The sequence below is a fragment of the Cydia strobilella genome, chromosome 10 (genome assembly GCF_947568885.1).
Source record: "Cydia strobilella chromosome 10, ilCydStro3.1, whole genome shotgun sequence".
NCBI lineage: Eukaryota > Metazoa > Arthropoda > Insecta > Lepidoptera > Tortricidae > Cydia > Cydia strobilella.
The window spans coordinates 7,775,898-7,796,806 of NC_086050.1; the positions used below are offsets into that span (position 1 = coordinate 7,775,898).

The 20,909-nt window shown below is 36.0% G+C and overlaps 3 protein-coding genes across 3 annotated transcripts in view; 1 reads left to right on the forward strand and 2 right to left on the reverse strand.

Moving 5' to 3' along the window:
• Positions 1 to 2,764: 2,764 nt before the first annotated feature.
• Positions 2,765 to 7,246, forward strand: LOC134744566 (delta(14)-sterol reductase TM7SF2). The gene is made up of 3 exons (XM_063678405.1): positions 2,765 to 4,273; positions 4,452 to 4,878; positions 5,257 to 7,246. Exons 1-3 carry the CDS (start codon positions 3,011 to 3,013, stop codon positions 5,541 to 5,543), a joined length of 1,977 nt encoding a protein of 658 aa, XP_063534475.1. The 5' UTR covers positions 2,765 to 3,010; the 3' UTR covers positions 5,544 to 7,246.
• Positions 7,247 to 7,310: 64 nt separating this feature from the next.
• The window catches only part of LOC134744927 (Kv channel-interacting protein 4-like), a 187,638-nt gene continuing 174,039 nt past the window's right edge, over positions 7,311 to 20,909 (reverse strand). The window contains exons 5-7 of the mRNA XM_063678875.1: positions 16,067 to 16,140; positions 14,658 to 14,870; positions 7,311 to 14,070 (exon numbers count right to left, since the gene is read on the reverse strand). Coding sequence (XP_063534945.1) covers positions 13,960 to 14,070; positions 14,658 to 14,870; positions 16,067 to 16,140 — 398 coding nt within the window. The 3' untranslated portion in view covers positions 7,311 to 13,959. The remainder of the gene's footprint in view (positions 14,071 to 14,657; positions 14,871 to 16,066; positions 16,141 to 20,909) is intronic.
• LOC134744711 (small ubiquitin-related modifier 3) lies at positions 18,308 to 20,761 on the reverse strand. Its single transcript, XM_063678630.1, has 3 exons — positions 20,594 to 20,761; positions 20,316 to 20,432; positions 18,308 to 18,830 (listed from the first exon to the last, which is right to left on the reverse strand). The coding sequence occupies exons 1-3, from the start codon at positions 20,609 to 20,611 to the stop codon at positions 18,693 to 18,695; spliced, it is 273 nt and encodes a 90-aa protein (XP_063534700.1). The 5' UTR covers positions 20,612 to 20,761; the 3' UTR covers positions 18,308 to 18,692.

Below are 20,909 nucleotides of genomic sequence, written 5' to 3' on the forward strand. Positions count from 1 at the left end.
GGTCGTCAAAAATCTCAATGATAACAGTAAATCGCAAAACGCAAGGTAACAGAAAGGTTGGGCCGTTATTTTTATTTTTTCGGCAATGACAGCTAAGGCTAAGTGACACTGACACTGACATTTGTCATCGTTTTTTTTTCTATCTCATCAATTAAATCACGTGCATAGGCATTAGTGCGATCTGCTGTTAAATTTCACAAACGTCATCTCGGTCACTTAAAAATATATATTTAATAAATAATACGAAATAAAAATAAAAGAGCTGCATTTCCGTGATCGCTATGACGAATACTATCGGATAAAAATATAATTTGTCTATCTTCAAAAAACTTTACCTACCCAATTATTTACGCAAATTAACAAAACATTATTTGTAAAATTATCCGCCCAAATTACGTAGGTAGGTAAGAGTCTGAGGTCAGCCATTATTAAACTTCTTCTTAATTTAGCTGCATAACAATCATGTTAGGGATACCAGATGAAAATATCATAATTTAATGGGTAATTTTGACCTCGAAGTTTTTTCTTACTTCTAATTCCAAAAAATAAATAAACAATGTTGTGAAGATTAAATGTGGTGTACATTAATTGGTGTGATTGCGATTTGTGATTTCTTTAAATTAAAACCCATAATACATTTTATTTTACGTTTTATTTACTAAACATGTTTAGTTTTGTACCACCTGCGCGAATTATAGGAGGTATTTCATTGTTTATACGCCTAAAAAGAACGGCCCATTGACATTTTATATAACAATTTTTTAATACCGTCAAACAAGCTAACTTTGCCTCCAGGGTAATCGCCCCAACGTGATATCAAATATTGGGGTAATTTTTACCAATATGGTATCCCCACGTTTATGACGTCATCTATGTCTATCCCTTACGGGCGCACGCGTATAGCTGGTCTATGTAATGCTAGGTCTATGTCTGATTCGTAGCAACTTTCCATACCAAAAAGTTATTACCGGTGGACATTTCTCGAACGAATATCAACTGTAGGCTACATGAGTGACGGTTTAAAATATAATGTCAAAGCTATATGACATACGACTCTTTCATTATCTCATTCATCTCACAAAAGCTCGCTCAACGTTCACCTAATACAACTACTCAACACCAGATGGCGTTATTTTATATAATTTTAAAATCACTTACTTATTACAGGCGAGAAAAGGGCTAAAAAACCAGTATAAGTAAGGTCTAATTACGCATGGTTTGTTACGGATCTCACGGTCACGTTACACTGGTGTTTTCGAGACCTCTACACGCCTGCGAGTAGCTAACCGTTGGAACTTCTTTCCATTCGACGATATAGGGAGGGGACAGTGTAATCGGAGTGTTTTATCGATATTTGTGTGTTCAGTTAGGTATTGATATTTCATTACCGTATGTTTTAACACATTTAGATGATACTTTATTTATGATTATAATATAGGTAGTGATAATCGTGATTGTATGAAAAATAATATGTAGTACAGTACAACAAATATCTAACTAGAAATTTGTTTCTTATTAATTGACCAACTAGGTTGTTAATGTGAACATTAAATATATCTTAAAGTCCAACAGATAAAATCATAGTTCTTTAAAGGTCTATTAACTCGGTATTGCTGTTATTTTGTGATCACAAATCTGCAATTACTTACATAGGTAAACACGAGCAAGCGAAAGGATTCTATAGTTGAAAATAGAATCCTGAGCGTAGCCAGTTAACACACGAGAAGTAAAATACATTTGCACCCGTGTGTAACACAAAACTTTTCCCCTCACTATAGCGAGGAAAGTGCAACATCCACAGGCGTTAGATCATCTTCATCAACTGGAATCACTAATTTTTTTACGATTATATAACCAAAAAACTCTGGAAATTCTGTACTTTTACGTGAGAAGTTTTTAAGTAAAAAAGTAAGTTGACAATGTTGACATTTCTGACGCATGAAATGTCAATGATGCGTTTTGAAATTGCATCGACTTAACTTGTGCGTTCAGAATTATATTTAACATAAATATTAAAAAACAAACGTTTATTATTGAATTTTAAGGTTTATGACCAAAGAATATAATACTCACTAGGAGTTTATGACTTAAAATCATTAAATAAAGCTAAATCTGGTATTTTTTATTAAATTCTCAAACCATTTATTTATGATAATTAATATAGAACGAACCATTATGAGCGTTTTACGTTTTGTTATCTGTCAAGCTACTTAAACACGCTCCATCCAAGGTCAAATTACTTTCCCCACTAGTGGATAAAATGCGTTTTTCCCCGCTTGTTTTAAAGGATAAAAGACGGCTTTCCGAGCTAGTGAGGGGAAAACAAAATTCTCGGGTCATTCTCTCAAAAAAATGTTGATTGTACAAGTCCTTCTATGATTAAATTTCTTCTTAAAGTCAGTTGAAAAAATAATTATCTAATATAGTTTGTCAAAGGACTGTCTTATTTCAAACATAGACAGAGAGAATCATACTATCTTACACTAGTACTAGCACCCGAAAGAAAAGGATGAGTATAGTTTTTTTTGTTCTTATTTACTGCCAATTTGGTTTGACCAACTGTAACTGTTGTTATGGCAATATACCGTTTGTACGTTGTGTTGGTACAATGTGACAATGTGTCAATTATATTCTTTCTCTTTCTTTCTACTTTGCCAGATAGAGATGGATTACTACGATTTCCGGTTTAAAGCGGCGGCAACTATTTTTAGCCAATCACAGACCGCATTTTGAATTCATTCTAGCGTCGTTGACGTTGACGTTGAATGTGTGGATTGTGTGGCGTGAAAAATAGAAGCGTGTGCGTGAATGAGAATTGTTGTGTTGTGGCTTGTGCGTAATGTGCGTTGACCTGCAAACATTATTTTGAAAACTGTCGAATTGCATAAATTTCGATGACTTTAAAGTGTACCTGACCGCTAATGGCATCGTGTGTGGTGACAGTGCCAGGATAATTTTAGATGCAACAAGAAGAAAACACCGTTGTGTAATATTTTAATTGAATGCTACTATGATGTCTACGAGAAGCGGCCGAGTTAGGTCGTCTATGGTGGATTCCAGTCCACCGCGAGGTCGGAAAGGAGTTTCGCCACCTCGATCGCCTGCTAGAGGACGTAAAAGCTCGCCTCCCGCTAGGTCGCCCTCCCGCAAATCGCCCGCGCGCAAATCTCCGAGTCGCAAACCAGCGCCGAAGTTTCCCGCGCGAAAATCTCCATCGAGGTCAACAAAAGAAGCTACCGAAACTGCTCCAAAATCACCAGTAAAGCGACCTACGATATCGGACGTGGAAATAAAACTGAAAGACGTTACTGCAACCAAAGAGACTTATCGTAGCGTCCGTACGCGGCGCTCGGAATATTCCATCAAAGATTACACTCCGGCATTTACTGTTGACTTAACATTAAACGGATTGGAAAGTGAGCTGTCGAAAGATGTTTACGGTCTTAGAAACCGGAAAACGGTTGAGGAAGTAGCGCCGCGTCGATCCGGTAGGCTGCGGGAATCCAGTATCAATGGAGCAGACATCAGACGTAGCCTTAGCAAGTCCGTCAGTAAATCCGTCAGCAAATCCGTCAGCCAGTCGATTGACACATTTTCTGAAGGTGAAAATTCAGAAGAAGATTACAAGAGAGAGAAATCCAGATCGGTGACGAGGAGATTAGCGACTCCTTTGAGAGAAAGTGTTAGCAGACTTGGGCAAGGAAGTAAATGGGAGTTTGGAGGAAGAATTGGATCAGCCATACTCATTCTACTGTTACCATTGACTGTGTTGTCTATTTTGATATCTTGCACAAAGGTATGCACAATCGAGCCCCTGAAAAACTGGCCTGCGTTGAAGAATCTCTCGCTATGGTTCAGTTTAAAATCCACACTTGTCTACCTAGACCAGGTAGTTGTACAAGCAGTTTGGGCTCTGCTGCCAATTTTAGGCCCAAAAGCAGACAGAATGGATGATTCCAATAACACTTACTGTTTCAATGCCTTCTTCTCAAGCATATTTACCATCATAACACTTTTCACCTTTGATTTCTTTCAAATTATCAACAGTGACACAATTTTGAAAGATTACTTGAAACTGGCTGTTATTGCATACATTTTTGCCGTGATTCTATCTGTAGCACTGTTTTTGAAAAGTCGCAAAAGTGTAAACTTAAACCCATATGGCAACACAGGATATGTTCTTTATGATTTTTGGATGGGAAGAGAGATACATCCCTTCATCAAGAAGCTGGATGTCAAGATTTGGGTTTCGAGGATCTCCAATATAAGTGCAGTAAGTATCCGATAGAATAATAGATCATACTGAATAAATTATGGAGCATCTATATGCAGGAATGTTGCTCTAATGTTTATATGCATTAACTTGAAAGCCTATCCAATAGGCTTGTTCTACTTTTTGTGTCCAAGTTTTTAAATCACTTTGTATTCATTTAAGTATTTTTCACTTTCAGCTGATTCTTTCAGTCCTGATTTTCAAGCAAGGCTATCATCTACAGACTAAAGAAAATGAAGAATTAATTTTAACTCCACAAAATTACAATGAAATTTGGATGAAATTGCAACTACAACCAACTATCATTCTGTATTCAATGATGCAAATCAACTACTTGTTAAACTTCATAATGAGAGAATACAGAGTCACTACCACCTTGTTCTGGCATTCCGAAGGCTTGGGGTACTACCAAATAGTTTCCAGTGCTCTTTATCCATTCTACTTCACAACCATCTCCAAATTTGTGGCCGATGCTAACATAACTCTGTCAAACAACATCCTGATTGTGGCTGCAGTCATCTACATAACTGGTTTCCTTTTGATGATTATAAGCAACAACATAAAGTATGAATTCCGGAAAAACCCTTTGCAACCAAGCGTTACACGTAAGTTTAAAATATGTACATTTTTTATTACAATATTTTTTCATGTTATACTTGTGTATGGAGTCTGTTTGTATACCTATTTTGTGGTTCTACCATCATCGTCATAAGGCAAATGCTGTCATTTTTCCAATAAATATTAAGAAAAAGGATATATTTATGTCTTACAAAGACTTAAATTGCCATTTGCTATTTTACTGATTTAGGTCACATTATTTTTGTTCCTGGATTAACTTGATGCTCTGTTAAAACAACAATGTGGGAGGTTGACAGTTATTATTATTAATAAAAGCTTATACGTATGAGTTATGTTACCAAAAATGACTTTATTAAATTGAAATGTGCCTATTTTTTATAAATTTTTTATACATATAATTTCAGATCTGGACTCCATGCCTACATTCCATGGGAAGAAGCTACTCATCTCCAGTACATGGGGTGTCCTTCGCCATCCTAACTATTTAGGTGACATCCTTATCCACATAGCACTAGCAATCCCTGGTATAGTATCCCAGCATTACATGGCTGCTGCACCGGCTCTTCTGACGATATTAATGCTACTGCACAGAGCTTGGAGGGACCACAGCAGATGCCAGAGGCGCTATGGCACGGCCTGGCAAAGATATTGCAATAAAGTACCCTCTGCCATTTTGCCTAAGATTCTATAATTCATAAAAGTACAATAGTTACCATTAAGCTTTTTTTTATTTGAAAATCGAAATAACCTTTTACTCATTGTAAAGAGGTATCTTAATAGATTTTTTTTACTTTTATTTTAGTATGAATTTGACATGGTTAATGAAATTTGTAAATCAATTTTGGTGTATCCATCACAAGCGATTGATTGATGTTTTTTTTTTGTAGAATTAGTCTATAAGCTGGATTAGGAGTAATAAAGTAAGTTGTATTAGCTACTGCATGCTCAATACTTAAAAACAAATTTTTGCCGTTTTAGACCACCGTTTTTTCGAATGTGACTTAGCTCTCTTAAATATTTAACTTTATTTTTAATTGACAATCTCATTTTCAGTATTGAATAAAATTTCTGTCATGTACTTTTAAATAGATTTAATTAGTTTGATACAAGTAGTATATCCAAAGCAATAAGATCAATTTTATCAATTTTCTTTTTTTTAATAATTGTAATTAAGTTTTTTGTAATCATGCTAATGCCTTTGTTAATATATTTTTGATATTGATAGAGGGATTACATCTCATCTTTGAATCTTATGTTTACTATGAATTGCTGGTATTTATATCTTAGTGTTATTTACAATTACTTTCTTGGACGTTAAACACTTCTATACTCAATGTAATGTCTTCCTTCACTTGTCAGCTTACGACAGTATAGCGCTTGCAGTGGCAGTTGTCATTGCCTGCATTACTGCTTAAATTCTCATCTCTTGTATTTGAATCTTAACTTACTGCATTTATTATTATTGTTGTACTATCTCTAATTAAAACGCATTTTTTGTTCAGTGATTTTGTTTTCTATGTTTACCAACTAACATAGTTTTGCTAGTTGCATTAGCTATAAGTATTATTACGTTTATATTATATAAATACGATACCAGCCATTGTGCCTCGAGACTGCTTCAAAAGCATAAACTTATAATCGTAATTTGGACGATATAAATGCATTTTAATGTCAATTTAAGAAACGATTGATAAGCATTTTCTTTGGTGTATTCACATTATAGCATACTAATATACTCTTAAAGTGTTGTAAACTAAGAGTGAAGACATTTTATAAATATTTTAATGCTCAAAATTTGTTTTAAAGTAACTATTCCGCCTTGAACACCCACGGATCAAATTATACTTAAATTGTGTATACATTTTACTAAGAAAGTAATTTAGTTAATAACACTGTTGGGTTGTATTATTTTATAGACTAGTATGATTTCTGTTATCACATTAATGTTGTAGTGAATACCTACATTTATCATACACTTGTATTGGCTCACTTGGATCGCACAGTGTTATAATTTAAGGTCTCAAAATGTGTTACATGCATTAGGTATATAATATAATTCAATTGCGTTCGAAGTGACCCAACAATTAATAATAATTATAATTTATACGTACAGTACATATCAATTATTATTAAAATTATCATTTTTCGTACATGAAATAAATACTAAGGTAGACACATTGTTTATACAAGTGCTAGAATGCATAGCATAGCTTAATTTTACCTATACATGATATTATGTATCCATCTGCGCACCTTTTAAAAAAATCGGACAATTAAGTTTTTTTTTATCTTATTGGTATGTATTGTAATTCTACTAGAATAAACAAACAGGATTCTGTTTCTCTAGGTAATTTACTTTTATACTCTGTAGTGTGAACCATTTTTGTGTTAATAAACGATTGTACAAAGTAATTTGGAATCTGTTTTTGCGGGTTTAGGGTAATTATTTAAAAAACGATTACTTCACATTCATTTATTTTTCTATAAAATACACATAAAATTTGTAAATAAACAATTCAATATTCAAATATCTAACATTACAGATTTCATTTCTAAAATGTATCTCACACGCCTTACTTAATACGAATCAAATCAATGGTTCAGTGATGCAAAAAAAAAATATGTAATATATAGGATAGGAGTACAAGTTCAAACCATTACATATGTTAATGAGAACTAATAAAAACCTTTGTTCAACATGTATGAAGTCTATTATGTAAGGTCTATTACACATTATTGATATGTAGTATTTTTCGGTGTTTCTGTCACAAAACTAAATACGACCGTGAAATGAATAACAGACTCCCGAACATAAGAGGAAGTTCTACACGTAGATACGAATATACACCAAGTAACCGGGCTACTGTAGAACAAAATTATTCACAACATTATTCGGTGACATACAGATACAAGAAGTGTCCTACGTTATAGGACGATAGCAATAACTACGCTAAAGTAACTAACACCAATCGCTGGTTCTAGATTGAAAACTAAGGCAAACCTACAGGGCCCTCCACACTCATGCGCGAATCACGGCGCGAAGCCGCGAATGCGAGTCTGGAGTCTAGTTCGCTAATCCGCGAAATCGACTCCACACTCGCGTTCGCGGCTTCGCGCCGCGTAGTCTGGTCTGGAGCGCGCTTATGACATGTTTTCTTAGTAGGCCTATGTTCTGATACTGTTGCAATTTGCAATGCATTTTTTCTGAAGTCTCAATTCCTTGCAGTGACATAAGTTGACAACGATTTCGTTAGCAATAAAATTTAAAATATGCTAGCTTTAACATACTCATTCCACATCAACAAATCGTAACATTTTTTCTTGGCTTTGGCACTTCAATTATGAAGGGATCAGTGATAACAATACTTATAAAATATACTTACTAAAGGAATCGAATAACAATTTGCATGTGCCTGCAAGATGTGTTTCTAAGATGGGATATAAATTAATTAGAAACTAGGTAAGCGATGTTAGAATTTGTTATACGCAAAGTAGGTATTTGTTACACAAGAGAGCAAAGTTTGAGCCCTGAGCAAGCGAAAGATACCAAAATTGAACTACTCGCTCGTGATTTCAAAGACAAGAGTCGCAGTCACTTTGCTGTCGAATTTGTAACATTTTTCACCTCACACAATACGAGTAGGTATCACGAAAAAATAATTGTAGGTAGAAACTACTCAAAATTTGCATTACAAGCAGATTTCTTTCCACTGTTGCACTTTGCACAAGGATTTCATACATTCCCTTCCGAACGTATGGTGAAAATAATTGTTCCAAAAGGTTGGTCATGGTTGGTCATGGCAAGGGTGGTAAGCTGCCACCTAGAAAAGAGTTTCTTAGTCATAGGACTAAATTGAGATTGAGCTTCAATTCTAAATAAACTGAATTCGGCCGGCATGTGTATGAGCAATAAGAATAAGAATATTTTATAAATCCAATGATTATGGTACTGCCTGTATTATATAGTTTGCGTCTCGAGTTGAGACTGTCGACCTACCTTCCACGGATAGAGCTCAGAGGGCCTACCGAGCAAATCGAAATTTCGTTAGTGATAGGTAGGTTTCCATAGGTAATCTGCTTAAATCTATCATTATTGCATATATCTACTAGCGATAGAGAGGCAAATAACGAAATTTCTATTTTCGCGGTAAGCTCTCAGGCGTCCGCCATTCGATTCGAGTCGCATTTTTTGCAGTTAGGTAGGTTCAAGCGATCCCCGGACAAAGTGCCAAAAATATGTATTTATTGGCACTTTGTCCGTATCGATATTTAATACCTGGCATTGTAATATATTATGTAAGCATATATGATATAAGGGATATCTAGGTCACAGAGATACTTTTTAAGAGTAGGGGAGAGTGGGAAAACCAGGGACTGAAAGAGTACCTTTACAAACGGTTTTGACCGGTCTTTTTAAAGGTACCCGACCGTTAAAGTAGCATTCCGGTACCAGTATCAATACTTAAGCTATCCAAACAAGCTTCCGTCCAATCGGTACCTTTAAATAAAAGTACCGTTAAAATGATTTTGACCGGGTATCCGACCGATAAAGTAGCATTCTGGTACCGATATCTATATACCCAGGTAGCAAAATGACGTAAAATGACGTCATTATGACGTCCCTGACGTCATTTTGCTACCTGGGTACTTTAGGTATCTAAACAAGCTTCTGTCCAAACGGTACCTATTTATATAAAAGTACCTTGCCGCGCGATCGGATTTTTTGCGTGGATCAAGATGAAAATCGATATGTGTAGATCCGACAGGGGCGACAGGATCTTTTTTACGAATTTGAAGTCAAAATAAATAAAAAACCCGCTAATTGGAATTTTTGCGTTTTTGCTCTGTTCAAGATGAAAATCAATATCCGAGGATCCGAGAGGACCTTTATTATGAATCTGAGATCAAAATTAGAAAAAACGGTTCTCATTTTTCGGTCATGTACCCGGTACCTCTACTTGAAACGCTCAACCTTAGCGGTACCGTTTTAAAAAGGTACCTATTAAATGTTATTTATTCGGGTACCGTTACTGTACCGATACCTTTTCAATTGATACCTTTTTTTAGGTTACCAGTCTATTGCCGTTTTATTCGAGTACCGTTACTGTTGGATACCGGTCTTTTGCGGTTTTCAGTCCCTGTTAAAAACAATGAGATATATGTATACCTACTTGTATATGCAAAAAAATAAAAATTTAGTAGGTTTCACACAAATATAAAGAGGCCTTTATGTGCCTAATTAGTGACTAAGATTCGGAAACTTTGTACCATGTGGTCGCAATTAATCGAACAAAATGTTTTAATTTTTATCATATATCATGATAGATGTAGGTAAGCATGGAGTTTTTGGACTCCAAATTTTGTTATTATCTTGTATTAGTATCTGCTTTCAAACCCCAGGTGGTTTCAAGTTCACCATTACAATAGGTAAATCTAGTAACATAGATAGCAAATGAGCAATTTATCATAATAATGTAGATATTAAATAATATATGGAAATAATATAAAAATACAGGACCTGAAAGTTTCAAAATTTAAGTAATTTTTCAACTTCCAAAAAGGAAAAAAGTAAGGGTACCATTCGATTCCTTACATTTCATCAAAAAAAAATATTATAAGGCAACTATATACATAAACGCAATATTTCACCGAAAAAAAACGCAATTTTCTTATTTTGTCCATACATTCAAAATGGTCTCTCAGTAAACTTGACGTCACGTTCACTTATCGTTTCGTTTGGAGCGTTTCGCGAGTGAAGTACGACTGTCGGACTTTGAATATCATGTCTGACTTTTGTGTAAACCTGTTTTTTCTTTGTAAATTGTTATACAATGTATCCCGTGAGGTAAAAAAAGATCCTTGAAAAGTGATACTAAATTGAAAATCTACAGTGTTTCCATTTCCCCCGCGGACTGTTTCAATTACCCCATACGGTTTCGGGTAAAAACGGCAAGGTTTTTGTTTTCGCCCAAGTAAGTTTAGTACGATAACATTAATTAAGTCTTCGCAATTCCACCACTCTCTCTATATTCTACTTTACAAAACATAAAATAACATTAACTGGCGGTCTGTCATCACTTGACTATAGGATGAAAACGTCATACAATTGATTACGTGGAATAATTAGGTAAACTCTATCTAATAAACATCTAATTTTTAAATATCATAAGACTTTATTTGAATTCTTATCTATTATTTCTGTTTTTAACTTAACAGGAGTTAAAATTCATGACGGCTCGTGGTATTAAACAATAAAAAAATAAAAAATACAAATAAAGCCCGTGACACAAATGACACATTATTAAATTGCCTAACGTCAATGTCGCTGTGTGCCATGCAATGTTGGACACAACACCAACTTTGCCTATTGGCCAACTCTTTGAGCCATAACAATGTACTATTAGATAAAATATTCCTTAACAGAATGCCTCGCACTTTTTTGTAATTCTGATGTCATTATTAGGCAAATGAATGGTAAAAAAGCCTATAATCTTGGTATTACATGGTATAAGTACCAAAGTTTTAAAAGTTTGCACTATCTCATACCATGCTATTGCCCTATTTTGGAAACATAACGTCGTAGCTATTTTATTAAGGAAGACGTACATAAACCACTTATCTATGTAAGCTCGACCAATGTTTTAACTTTTTATGTTCGAAAATATACACCGTGTTTACAGAGCTATTTTAAAATGACGGCCATTCTGTTATATCTCTCGTTAAATCAAAATAAAATATTTTACAATACTTTTTCATCACTTGTTAATCACAATATATCGTAATTTTTAATTTTAAGTATTTTAACTGCATAACATGCACACTCAGTTATTCTGATACAAGTTTTTAAATATGCATTCTAGTTATTTGGTTCCATTTAACATTCACTATGAAAATATACACATTAATTTATATACAGTCCAGTACAATAATTTATATACAATGATATTTACAGTTTGATAATTTCATAGAAAATATTTTCCTTTAGTTTGTCCTAATATTGCCCTCTGTAGGTAACCGAGATTTAAAATATTTTAGCTTTGGATTTGAAGACTAATATAGAGGGTGGCTAAAAAATAAGTGCATTCCCGTTGCCAGGGAGGTTTTGGGATTACACAGAGCAACTTTTACTATTGGATCAACCACGAAATCGCGAAAAAACAATTTACCCTCCCATAGAAAATGGACCAGCCAAAAATTTTTTCGCGATTTCGGGGTTGGTCCCATAGTAAAAGTTGCTCAGTATAATCCCAAAACCTCCCTGGCAACGGGAATGCACTTATTTTTAGCCACCGTGTATATCACATAAATAATCATAATCAATAACATCTCAAATCTCTAAATTATTGTCGCCACAAGAAAAAGCAAACAAAGTACCAATGTTTTTTTCTATTTTTATTATGTGGCAGTGTTTGTGACCGTTTTATAGACTGAAATGTTTTTTTTTAAATATAAATTCGACGTTCAGCGACAATATACTGTTTTGTTAGGCCATCTAGTGAGTAAGATGTAAGTTAATATTTAATAGTCTACAAACAACACAGACACGCATATTAAGGATCGAAACATTTGTTAGTCGATGTGATAAAATTTGAATGATGGGTAGATAGACTATGAAACATCTTAAACAGGTATTTTAACACTAAACACTATTAAAAATGGCCGGAACAATTTAAATAAGAGGGGAAGTAACGAGTGTTTTAGATATGACAGACTAAAAGCCAACTATAGACGAAATGTGGCAATGCTTACAGTACATAATCTAATGAAATATATTACAATAGTATTAGAGAAATTTAGATAAGAATTGAGATTTGATAGTTGAAATAAGTTTGGACTTGCAGTCACGAAATTGGTAATTCCTCTCACGGAGAAAAATCTCAAACGCTATTTACGCTTTTATGATCACTTTCTCGCTGACTTTTTAAAGACAATCGACAGTTTCGAAAACAGAAGAGAAGCTGTAGCTAATATATATTAAGGAAATTACAGGTTGCCACCATTCAGGCGCATCGTACTAATAATTTTCACGAAACATACACACATACAGAGGGGTTCGATACCTAATAATTAAACCTAGTTATCAATCGCCTCAGCTTTATTCGTCTGAACGGTGGCACCCTGTAAGTGCTATGAAAGACTTTACTTAATTTAAGTTGGTCAATATTTTTACCGAGGGGCGAGGGGCTCTATATCTAGTGTGCCCAACATTAAAACTAGGTATTGACAGAAAAGGTATATTATTATTGAATTCTACATTACAAGATAAGCTGCGAATCTTGAAGCACGCTTAAATTGCAATTCTTGTGGAAAGGTAGGTAGGTAGGTACGATAAGGTCCATTTTAATGATATTGGCAATTGTATCTATATAGATACATAGGTAATATGCTTGTAAGTTGTAATTGGCAACCAGATCACTGTAACTTCATAAGGGACATCGATATTGCCAGTTTTGTAAAAAAGGCAAGGATAAAAGCCAAGTTGCTAAAGATTCGTTAAATAGCATAGGTATTAGTTTTCCCGAAAAATACTTTTCTACAGAAGAACGTGTTAGTAATAAGAATTAAGTAGTAATCTTATGTCTGTACCACATGCAAGACAAACAATGGCCAGCTTTCTAAGGCAATAATTCACAAATGGCAGCAATCACTGGTCCTTTAATTTCACGGTGTGGTAATATTGAAAATATAAAACCGGCGGGAAATTAAAGCACCTAGCCTCAATTTTTAAACATCACATACAGATAGATCTAACTAGGTACCTTAATTAAAACATTGAGGGACAAGGTTTATTGAGGCTTTCCGCACGCCTTACACATCAAATGACTGAATACAAGATCACAGTCAGAAGAGTAATTTAAGACAAAAAGCGGATCCAAGTACCGAGTAAGAATTTCGCGTACCGGAGCCTAAATAACGCGTTCACGCAGTTTGTTGATGGCAACGCATCAGCTTCGGTAATCCTTAAAAGCCGCGTCGCCCTTAGAGATTAAAGGATTATTTTTAACGAAGCCCTAAGTCCCGAGCAGAAATGGGGCACTCAAAGGCCTTTGTCACGGGGCGGCGCGGCGGTGCGCGGCGTTGGAGGCGCCCGCGCCGTCAGCAGGATGTCAGAAGGTGCTGTCGAACACGCCCATGGAGCGCGAGATGTCCTCGTCGCGCACGCAACAGTCCAGGAATTCGTCCAATGTCACAACACCGTCGCGGTTAAGATCCATTTTCTGTAAAATGTTATCACGATGGGATTATAAGAGTTAATTTTCTCACATCTGTGATCGGTTTTATAATAAAGCCTTTAGGCAGAGACGTCGCCATAGGGGGCGGCGGGAGCCACCTTTCCCCGGATTAAAAATGGTAGTCAAATGTAAGGCAACCACTAAAAAACGTTTACATTAGGCACCTAACTTGTACTCGACTTTTTTATTTCAATGTATATGTACATATAGTAGGTACTTATTCGGATCTAAGGATTCACGATAATCCAATCAATTTTCTCAAATTCTCTATAATTGGACAATATATCACGGTCTATATAAGTCTAGCAAAACTAATTGTTATTTTAATTCTACTAATATAATTGGGAACGAGTGGTCAATATATACCACTAGATTCCCAATTTCTATCCCTCGTATTTCAAAAATTTGCATTTTGCCGTTTTCCACCGATTTTCGAGTGACGAAATCGAGCGATCGATTTAAAAAATCGCCCTTCAGTTCCCAATACAAGTTGCAGGTTGCAGTCCGTCTGTACCGCCCTTTACTGTTTCAACGCGACAAGAATCGCGATAAATAAAATAATAAGAACCCACCTGAAACAGTCTCTCAACCTTCTGCTGTACCACTTCATCCTCGACCGAGGGTTCCACCACCCGGCCCATCAGATCGTAGATGGCCGTCACTATGTCGGTCATCTCCTCTTTAGTGATGCAGCCGTCACCGTTAATATCGTACAGGGAGAACGTCCATCGCAACTTCTCTTCTAAACTACCTCTTGACAGCACCGACAGGCCCGTCACGAACTCCTGTAATTGGAAAAAGTAATGTAGGCGTTTATATAGTCTGGCAAAGCAACATGTCAGTAGAAATAGGCGTCCAATTTCGTCTCATTGCGCTTTAAAAACTTGCTGGCTTTTTCTGGTGACAAATTGATCTGCCAGACAATATCTCAGCGATTATAACTTTAGATTATTTTAAACCGGGTCACTCACGTATTATTAAGTCGAATAGCTCGACATGTTTCGGTCCAATTTAACTTTATAACTTTGCTGGATAGACTAGTGAGCAAACTAAAGTTTGATTTTATGAATTATCAAATCTCACCACGGCAGTCGCTACTGTAAAAAACATAGCACGTCCATATGGATACATAGGGATCGTGCATGATAGGGGGCAGCACAGGACCCGTCAGATTTTTGGCGCGAGGCGTAAATGTGAAGTTTATTTTATGCTTCCGATGTAGCCCACAAGATGGCAGAACCTACTATGCACCAGAAAACGTACGAGTACGGTAGAGCACTTGCTTTGGCAATGTACATATGTTTATGTTTCCGATTCAGGCCACAAGATGGCAGACCCTCCAACGCTCACGGTCCCTATAGAAATTAAGAAAACATTAACTCTTCAAAGTTTTCAAACTGACGTTAATTCTATAGGTATAGTAACGTGGCGACTGTCACATAGATAGTGGCGCCAATTTAACCCTTAAATGCATGTTTTTTTTCTTTTTGCCAATTTTTTAGATTATTTTTGTGCTACATAACTGTTACCTCATTCTGGGAAAAATAAAAATTAAAACATCGATTTCAGCGATCACAGCTAAATCAGTGTTATAATTTACATAGGGTAAATCATAATTTATGTAAAACATATATGAAAAATCTTATTACCATTAGAAATTTACACTATTTGTGATGTACCTATGATAAAGATTTTAAATATAAAATAATTGCAAACCCAGAAAAAAACCGCCCAAATCACATACAAAAAATCATCAACATTTCCGCCATTTCGTCTTAAAACAAATGTAATTAAAATACTGTAAATAAAACATCTGAAAGGGTAATTTACGATCAGAATAATAATACAGGACCAAATCGATTTTATCTAATTATGCATAAAATTATATGTTTTTTGTTGTGTAGGCTGCATGAGCTGCATCCATCACTGCATTTAATTTAAGCAGAACTAACAAACAAGCTATTTTTCTGACCGAACTTACCTCAAAACTTAACAATCCACTTCTGTCTTGGTCCAGCGTGTTGAAAACGTAGTGGGCGTACTGTGCAGTGTTAGCTGAAAAGAAGAAAGTAATACAATAAATCTATAGGGAACGTGCATGAACTATAGGGGGCAGCATAGGATTGTTGGCGCGAGGCGTAGATAAATGTGAAGTCTTGCTTCCGATGTAGCCCACAAGATGGCAGAACCTACTATGTTTTAGAAAACGTACGAGAACGGTAGCACCAGAGTGCCTACCACGAACCACGTTCGACGTGTTGCCTCCCTGTCAAACTTACGTACGAATTTACAAGTGCGACAAAGAGGCAACATGTCGAACGTGGTTCACAGTAGGCCCTCTGCTTTGGCAATGTTAATGTTTCCGATTCAGCGCGTGTACGGTACGGTTCCTATATATCACAAAAAGACATTGCTGACAGACTGCTTAATTTTTTTTTGATTCTTAAAATAGTAAGAAGTATATTTTATTGTATCGACTAGGTAGGTACTCTATAAACAACAGATATATACCTAATTAAAAATACAAATACGTATTTGTTTTTATCCTAGTGGGTAGTGAGTAATAGGGTATAGGTACTCTGTTGTAGTAAATACTTACGAGAGGTGGCTTCATTCGTTATATTGGAACTTTACTTTTGCGATAGGTATACTTACCTAGTACCTACTATACTATTTTAATTTATTTGTACATTCCGGCCGCATTCTATGTAGGTAATTGATTTTCAGCACTTCACCCATATCACACCATTTATTACCTTATTTTGATCGGATTTTAACAGGGTAAAGGTTCCGTGATATCAGACGCGGATACAATAAACCGGTGTCACACAGCATCTAGGTCTCGGACCTAGGTTATTCGGAAATTTTGAGAATGAAAGGGGCAATCCTGCTATACAATTCTTCTTACCTATATAACTTCACATTACTACCTAAAGCGAGGTTTCGACTAGCAAGAACTTGCATGCAATTTTCATTACATTGCGGTATCTGAATTTTGAATGCAGTTTACCTTAGTAGTCAGAAATGTAACGTAAATTACATGCAAGTTCTTGCTAGTCTAAACCTCGCTTTAACGGCATTATTTGACGCTTGAAGTTTTCCTACTCACTTAGAAGTCTTAGAACGTTGTGTTTTGTGTTATAGCTTGTTTCAATGTGGCGTGTGTGACATTTTCACGGTTTCTACTATGGATGGTATAGAAGTTTCTACATTGATTGTACTTTGTTACTGCCGTGTCAACTAGTTGTTCGCTGTGATTACAGCGTCATTGGTGTAGTTCAATGGGGTTGGCCGGTCGAAGTATTTTACAGATGATGCCAGCAGCAATCCTACGAAGTGTTAAATTATTTTATTTTATTACCTGGATGCTAGCCCATTAAGCTATATCTTATAGAACAAAACTAGAGACAGGTAAAACTTAAGCCGGCGCCATCTATCAAAACCTTTAACAGTTGCCAACCCTATTGTAAAATTTCATTTTATTAAGGCTCGGCCAAACACAAGGCGCGACGCAGCGCTGCGTGATGCCTGTTCAAACAGGTCGCGCTCTCAACACGCCCTCATGCGATGCGGGCGTGACTCGCGCCCGATACAGCAGCATACGCGCGCGGAAGGTTTCTCATGCACGTCCGACTGATGTGTGACCCAGCGTGCCGCCGCGTCCGCGTCGCGTGGACGCGCGCGACGCAGTCTGTTTGACGTCGGCGCGACCGCGGCGCTGCGTCGTGCCTTGTGTTTGGCCGCAATATGCAATTCATTGCTTAAGACTACGCCCTAATGACGGCAAGTTGGTACTTGTTCTGATGACTCATCTAGTGCGTCATTACTTATGGCCTCTCCAAACGTGACCGATAATCGCATGCGATTTGCAATCACGTATGTAGAAGCCTCTAGTTATTTTTATTTGTAACAGCCGACGGACGTCAAAGTTGCAGAAAATACAAAAACTTGGAATGTATAGTTGGCACAACCAAATTGTCAGTAATTAGGAACAAAAAAAACTATACTCACCTACCTTTTCTTTTGGGTGTTAGTACTAGTGTAAGACAAAGATAGTATGATTCTCTCTGTCTATGTTTGACATGAGACAGTCCTTTGGCAAACTATATTATTATATGTGTCTCATCAAGTCATAATTCACAATATGCCGAGTGAAATTTTGTTAAGAATATAAACCGCATTTATTACATTGGTAAACAGTTGGCTGAATAAAACACTAAAACAATTTCTTACATTTACTTTATTTCAAATAGGTTATAGACCTGATACTTGTTATGGACACAAATCCAATAAATTACACATACAGAACTCCTTGACGCTTTAGTGCCTTGCAATCAAAAAATATTGGCCTATTATGTAGAGACGAACTAAAACTTATCACATGGAATATCGAAGTTACCTACCATTGGTTTACCTTATCCATCTTAATTAAAGCGATAACTTCGCAGACAATCCCGCACAAAAAGTTTGGTTAATGAATTGTGTAATACGAAATTTTCGTCATACAGATACAAATGATGTTATTTAAAAATAAACTTAATGTTAGGTTTGAGAAGGGTACACCGTGACGTTCTTCCGACGGAGATGGAAAGTCCTTAAGTAGCTAATTACACTAGGCTCCCGCCAGTCTGCTGCTGATAAACCTCTATTGTGTCGCCCTCCTCCATCTCCAGTGACGTTGGTGTGTCGTTCTCGTTGATTGGCTGCCCGTCAAATCTGAACCGGACCACTTGCATTGATAATCCCTGTAAAAAATAGATTTTGAATTATCGAAATTACTAGGGACCCACCTTGGCTTCGCACGGGTTACAAAAACCTTTACAAATTATACACTACAACCTTCCTCAAGAATGAACCGCATCAAAATCCGTTGCGTAGTTTTAAAGATCTAAGCATCATGGACGGACAGACAGCGGAAAGCGACTTTGTTTTATACTATGTAGTGATAAAAATTTGATTTTACAAAGGGTAGAACCTATGGTGAGCCAGATTAAGTTGGACACTGAGCCAACACCCGGCCTTAGAATATCAGAGGGCCTGACACTAGCATCGGGTCATATAGGATTCTCCCAGGAAGCTCAGACAAGCCCCAATGCTAGATTTTGATAGCAGTCTATGTTTTCAGTCTCTTATTCTGAATGAACATCAGGGGTCTCCAACAATGAGGTTAATTGGTGCAAACCAAAACTTGACCTTTTACGGTGACTGTTGCTGTCACAGGTTATACATTTTCAGCCACATTCTCTACAGCCCTGAGAGGTGTGACTATGGAGGATATGCCTTTACTTCCTACTATCCTGTAGCTCTCTTAGCATTTTCCATTATTATAAAAGGGAACATGTAAGAGTTTAAATAAGTATTCCATTATTTTCACAACTTCAATCCAGTACACCAATATTTTTTTAAACACTGGGGAAATCAAATTTAGGGTTTACTTATTACTGTAAACCTGCACATGGACATGATATTAATAAAAAACCCTCATTACCCCCAATGCAGAACCAAATATCTGTGGTGCATTGCTATAGTCTTAGATGAATTCATTAATTAGGTTTAAGATTCTTTATTCTCACTAAGAATTTGACAATTCACTTACATGAGAACTTAAAACTACACAAATATATTTACAACACCTAAGATAAGAGACAACAATTTGTGTTATTCAATTTACTACTAACTTAATGTAATTTTGTACCCATTTCATTTGTAACTAGTTAAACATACCACTAATTGGCCTGGACATTTTTGCTTTACAATATCAACAACTACTTGGGTTCTAAAACAACTATTGTTTCAAGATAACGGCTTGAGTATGTATTATAGAAAGAGCATTTATTCAATAGAAGCATAACCTAAGACTCGCATAAGCCTTTACAGCAAACGCACATTGTTTATATAGCTTTGCTGTCATTCTTAAATATATTATATTGATCTAGTATTTAAAACCTGTGTAAAATTGTCTTATAATACCAATTTTATACCAAGAATACTATCAAGATGAAAATTCTATAATTATTTTGGCGATCTGATCACAATACAAGTAAAAATAGCATCAGGATATGATTAGTATAGTTTAATATTGAAAAGCTCAACCAAGGTAAAAGTAAGGTTAAAGTTCAGTGTAAGCTGGCGCTGTGAGACCTTAAACCTCCTTTCTAGGAATCATGACATATGTATGTTTGCAGTTTCAACTGACGCTTACGGGTATAAAAAATTATGATTGTACTTACTGCTCTATCACAGTAGGCATTCATCAACTTCCTCAGGGGAGTGTGTTTTTTGATTTTGAACTGGACAATAGCATTATCCTGACCTAGCACTTTCAAGTTGATGTGTTCGCTTTCTCCCTGAAAATGACAAAATGAGACGCATTAAATAGTTGAAATGGTTTTGTTAGTTAACAAGTCGTGGGAAATATTGAGATAACCACATTTTACAAAGAACGCCATGTCGGTGAAATTAAGTTACAGCAAGTGAATAATATCTGATAATACAACTGGTTACATACCTTTTTCTCGTCAGCCATTTTAGGATCCAAGTATTATTTAAAACTATTGACACTAAACTGAAGAATGCAAAGCAACTTCAAAGATTATAGCACAATAGACGCACTACTGACAGATTTTCCGATCCGGTGGCGTGGTGGCAATGGCGGCGGAGTGGCTTGGAAAGGAAACAGTGCTGCCAACACATGCGCAGTAATAACGGCGCAAATGGCGGGCAAAATAGTCGCGGCCCGGCCCAGCATAAAAAAATGTTGAATGTCGATGTTGCGTATTTAAGTAAAATAAAATTAGGTACTTTACTTTATGACAATATTTTTT